The sequence below is a fragment of the Styela clava genome, chromosome 3 (assembly GCF_964204865.1).
Source record: "Styela clava chromosome 3, kaStyClav1.hap1.2, whole genome shotgun sequence".
NCBI lineage: Eukaryota > Metazoa > Chordata > Ascidiacea > Stolidobranchia > Styelidae > Styela > Styela clava.
The window spans coordinates 15330351-15336350 of record NC_135252.1 but is presented as its reverse complement, the minus strand read 5'-3'; the positions used below and the strand labels follow the sequence as shown (position 1 = coordinate 15336350).

Here is a 6000-nt window from a genome sequence, read left to right as displayed (position 1 = left end):
ATAGCTATGAAATAAGTAAATATAATGTTAATGAATTCAATTTGTGCTTAATGAGATTGAATATTTACACAGGTGTATCTTCAAGAAAATTTGCCAATGCCGCCTGCCTCTCATCAAAGAGAATTGTGATGTTAATTTTATATAATATGACCAGTGTTGGGAAGGCTCAGTTCAATGACTCGCCTTGAATCACAATTTATCAAAGACTCAAAGTGACTCCGAATCGTACTCAACTACCCTCAGTGAGACTTAATTGAGTGACTGACTTAACTTCGAGACTTGACACAAGACTCGGATGGCCTGTGGCTTAACTCATGACTTGTGGTTTAGAACACTGATTATGACATTAGGCTTTCTTTTATATGATATCACGTTTTTGAAAATTCCTTCCTCATTTACGTTCTGAATATGCTAGATGTTATAGATATCTCATATCTCATTAGTTACCTCATATCAGAGGTTTAGTCCACATTACATTGTCAAGTTAAATCTTGGCATATTACTACAGGATAGAGGAGGGAATTTTTTCATATTTATGCATCTTGTTCTGATTTTTATACCCTTTTTATATGAGACATATTAATAAATCTTCCACTCTGAACAAGGCTCTATACAAGCAGCTACTACTCGGCAAAGATCAACTATAGTTAGACAAAAGTGTAATCTTTTGGCATTGCATAATCAAGTTATTGAACCCCAGGTGAGGTCTTGGACGTGGGATTTGAATTTAGATTTTTAACTTGTATTTGTCATATTTAACATAGATAAGTCCATCCCCTAATGCTTTAACCACCTGGCCATCGTGCCGATTTCTATCACAGCTTTTAAAAACAGTATTTGCCTAATCTTTACCAAAACTTATTAAATATATTTTGCTAATAAGCTTTTGTCAATGACTCAAAAAGTTCTTTCAGTAATCTAATATATTCCACTGCCCTGAACTGGTATAAGTTTTTAATATTCTTTCATAGTGTCATGTACATTTTAGATTTATAGGTCCAGTTTAAATTTGGCCATAATTTGTTTTCTACATATTATATTTTCAACCAAAATAATCAATTGTTCAAAAACGAACACCTGGCAGATAAACCAATGCTGACTTCATGCCAATAGTACACTGAACACAATTAGTACAGGCTTTAGAACCAGGATGTTTTTGAAATAGTAACTGTGAGTATTTGTGTGAGGGACTTTTTCTTTTTTTATGAAATCGGTTTCTCGTTACATATTCATCTTGTTCGTTACTTTTAATCGCTCTCAGACAAGACTCAACATGTGCAGAGAACGTATAAAAAGTAAACACAGATAGGGCATTTAAATTCGAATAGCGCATTTTAAAATTTCCGGGCAACCACCACGTGACACCCGTTCTTCAACGCCATTGGTTGACGGTATTGTTTTTGTCGGCAGGTGTTATCGCATTTCAATGGGAACTTGAGGCACAAGGACCTCTCTCGAACCGAGTTAGAGAGAAATGAATTCGACCGTAACTATCCTGTCTACCGAATTAGCGAAGACCTTTGCCATGAAGCCGTAGTATTGATACCATACCATGTTTGTTGCATACTCGGCCATATTACTAAAAATGGATTTTTGTCACTCACAATAATGTATCGCATTATATATGCAATGCATTGAGTACTCACAATGAGTCAAATCTAATAATCTGAATTTACATTTTTTAATAACAACAGAATAATTTTATTCCACATAACTTTCGATATTGTAGCTCAAATATATATCACAACGAAAAGAATGTATTATACTTATCGGCAAAAACATATAATAACGAGCATAGTAACGATTAGAAAGAAACTGGAGTGTATATTAAGAACATGAACTAATCCTGCGCGCATTGACTGAAGGATATAGGCCTAATTTCAAAAAGCAGTGTCCTAACACTCATATTAGTTTTTCATTTTTGACATCTCGCTATGCAAAAAATTACGAAACTTATTTTTGCTATGGTAATTTGCTACATTTAGAAGTATAAAACAATAAAAATTCGCAAATACGATAGAATATTCCAAACCAAATACATTCCAAATAACGCACTTTAGAAAAGTATTGAAATATTTTCATCACAATCGCGGTGATTCATCAAATCTATGACTGTTTGAATTAATGATTACGTTGTATAAGCACTTATTGACGGTTGGTACGTCGCTCGACTATGTTGTCGGAAAGTACTCACAATAAAAATATGAATCTGGTAAATATATTTTTTTTATTCATTATTGAACTAACCTAACATTCATCCACCCTGAAGTGAGTCTATCGAAAGAAATTGGCACTAATTTCGCTGATTTAAAATAACCCTTGAGTATTATTTATAGCAAACACAAGAATCTAGATCCAGGAACTATATATAATAGTGACTGATGAGACATCAGCGATTGCTTAAACCCCGCGAGCTAACAATTTATAGATGTTTTGTTGCAATGGAAATTTTCTGCTTTTTGATTCGCAGTAATTTACAGACCAAAATTGCAACTCCGCCGACATCGTCTGAATAGGCAGTAGCTCCCGGCGCGGTGCTGGGACAAATCAATACATTGTTTAGTTTGGTTTTATCTAGAGAATTCTATTACATAACTATCTTACTTGTAACTTGAAATTGATTGAGATCAAGTCGCAAATTGCAGAAGACTCGACAAAATTTAGAAAAGAGTTTCGTATTTATTTTGGACTCGAAACAAAGTTGGAGATCTGCTTTAAACTTAAATGCAAAAAATACAATCGTACTTGAGAGTTGATGATTTTGTTTCAATTTTTGAATATGTGGGACGTCAAAAAAAGTTAAATTACAACGGATTTTTTTGAAGTATCTCTAGCGATACCCACCGGATGATGCAAACACATAACATCGGCCGCGTGCTTGCGCTGTTGCAAAATATATCTGCCGAAGACAGGACGCGCTTCAGCGACGCTCTCTTTACACCAGGACGGCAAAATGGTTAGTGCAGCTATGCCCTGGCTTATTTTATTTTAATTCTCGCCGATTTTACTTCGTTAGAAGATGAAAAGAATATTTGTGAAAATAGTATATAAACTAGTAGTTGCTTTAAAACTAACATTAGATTACGAGAAATGTCATTACGCTCGATTAAAGTGGATATGATAGAATTTTCCCAGGCAGCTTCAATTTGCTAAGAATGTTTCTCTGATTACAGTCGGCGAACAAATCGTTCAAGATCAAGAAACATTTGGCTAAGAAGCAAAACCAGAACAGACCAATCCCGCAATGGGTGAGGATGAAGACTGGCAACAAAATAAGGTGAGGACACTGGACACAATCAATACTGGAATAAATTTCAGAACTTACTGTTTTACGGTCCCTGTACCTTCTGACATTGTTCCATCTATATTTGTGTATACAAATGTAATACTAGGGGTGGAAATAACTTGTATCGTACTAAAAAGTAGAAGCTAGTTTACTGATCTGCGATACCATCGCTCTGTCACTCATAAAGTCATATCGTAAATCCAAATTGAACTTTTGTTCTTTCATTGCAAGGTGACTCTTCGCCCCCCAAACCCTGCAATTAGTGAAATCTTATTCATTTCTGAACAAATTATGTCTTATCACATTCTCGTATTCTGTAGGCTAGATTTTTTATTCGAGAATATTATGCCAACCAGCCTTTCATCTATCATATAAAAATGGGTGACATGTAGTTACAGTACCGCATATTTTACACTCTGACACTAGGCTCACCTACAACACGAGTTTTGCTAGACGGAGAAAGCTTTTTGTCTTAGCTTCATTGCTCGATTATAGCAGGATATTTTCCATGCTTGGTCATTCATAACAAAGTTTAATCATTGTTGGCTACACTCAAATACTCAAATTAACTCTATACTCTTCCCAAGTAACAGGGAAAAATATGGACCCTTATAGAAATTATTGCATACCTATTTACTGATTTATGAGTAAAAACTGTATGGTTTTAATAATGCTGCAGGCCAGATTAATAGAGGAACATGACCTAAATTCACTATAACATGGTAACTGAAAAAAATTGTTTTATATTGTGAATTTGCATAGTTCGAATATGATTCATCATCATCAGTTGAATGATCTCCAATATAGTTTGCTGACAGCGTATCTGATTTTGAAGCTTTTATCGTACATGTGTACACCAAACTTCCAATTAATATTTTCATTCCATTTCATAACATGATTCTCCCGGACTCACTTATATCTCTTACAATTTAACTTTAACACGCATATTTATGAATTTCAGATACAATGCTAAAAGGCGTCACTGGAGGAGAACAAAGCTTGGACTTTAAGCTTGTTCCATTTCCATCAGGCTGCAATACTTTCTTCTACCTGCACTGCAAGTAACTAGGTTCAACATTTAACTCTTATTGACTGAAATGAAGGACTACTAACGACTTGTGGATTCTTTTGATTTTTAATGAATCGGATGTTAAAATATTTTCGGTCTTTGTTTGACCTAACACCCTAGTCTCAATTTCACCAATTCGGAAAAGTTGATTTGCACGCACAATAGCCTTGCTATGTACTGTGGATTGTATTTTCTTTATACTTTACCAAGGTGGGACGATCGTACTATTGTACTCAGATTCCTGTCTGGTACTGTTCATCTGGTAATCAAAAGGCCACCGTGTCAATTTTTACTACAATTGTTCTTTCTACAATAGAATTAAGAACAATAACTTGAAAAATCTTTTGTTTTAATTTTCTATTGTTTCTGGAGTTATTTGTCTTTTCCTATTTAACTACTTTTGCCCAGGTATTTGGAATTTTGCAGCCTAAAGAATCTATAATTAAAGATTTCTCGAAACAAAATGAAGTTTCAATTATTATTGGAGGAAATATTTTATTATCTGAACAGCTCATAGGTGATCATATGAACGGACACATGCCCTCAGCATTTCGCAAGTTATTCACTAATCAATAGCTTTATAGTTCGGTATATTTTGATAGTATGTAGTCCTCACAACGCAGTTTTTAAAAATATTCAACTCTTTGTATAGTGTCGGTTGGCCACAATAAGATTGGAACCGCAGTTCATGTGTAGGTGCGTAGTTTCAATACACTTTCGCCGGCACATGTACGGCAGTTTCATGATGTTACCAGAATACTCCGCGAAGTCCTGGCCAGCAATGATTACAAACGCGTAGAAAGGTCGGGTGGTATGGTTAACCCGTTACTCACTAGTAAACTTCTGAGGGGCAGATTTCATTTTACAAATCATCCGATTATTTAGAATGAATGCTGTTAGAAAGAAAAGCGCGCACTGGGTAGGTGTTACATGAATCAGTCGGCATAACACTTAGGTGTCTGACACCCGTACTTTCTGAATAAACGAATTAATATTTATGGCCAGCGTAGGTCCGTTATATATCGGAGAGGTCATTTGCGCGTCCACTTTATATCATTTTGCTTATCTGTAGAAGTGATCATCGACTGTCCCAGGATTTTGATCTGGCGGATAGAACATTTATAACTCGCATAGTATGGATGTTCAGTTACTAATTTCTTGACGACAACATTTATAACTCGCATAGTATGGATGTTCAGTTACTAATTTCTTGACGACGATTCAGTTCCGCACTCTTCGTCAACTTCTGATTTAGTTTATTAGAGACTCCTAATCGACAAATGGTAAATTCAGTATGCGATATACAGGCTTCATAACAAGGATATTATTATTACACGAATAAACTTAGCCAGCCTGCCCCATCGATTCATTTTCATGCCTATTTTGAAACTGAATTGCGAATTTATTTAAAACATATTAAAGTTTGATTTGGTTAACTTACATAAAACTAAATAGAAAAGACAAACACTGTAATTTTCCCAGTTTTCACGTTTGCATAAAATTAAAGCCGTTATATTCCTATTAACGCGGAGTTGGAGAAACCAGGGTGTACTTCGTAATGAAAAACGAACATAACGAAAATATAATCTAGTGTAGGGTTGCCATACCGTCCGGACATGTCCGGAATTTAGGGTTAAATTTTGCG

At 35.1% G+C, this 6000-nt stretch overlaps 1 protein-coding gene across 1 annotated transcript; it reads left to right on the top strand.

Annotated features, from left to right (window-relative positions):
* The first annotated feature begins 3004 nt into the window (after positions 1-3004).
* On the top strand, positions 3005-4819 carry LOC144421045 (large ribosomal subunit protein eL39). Its single transcript, XM_078111167.1, has 3 exons — positions 3005-3043; positions 3174-3277; positions 4248-4819. The coding sequence occupies exons 1-3, from the start codon at positions 3020-3022 to the stop codon at positions 4294-4296; spliced, it is 177 nt and encodes a 58-aa protein (XP_077967293.1). The 5' UTR covers positions 3005-3019; the 3' UTR covers positions 4297-4819.
* Positions 4820-6000: the final 1181 nt, after the last annotated feature.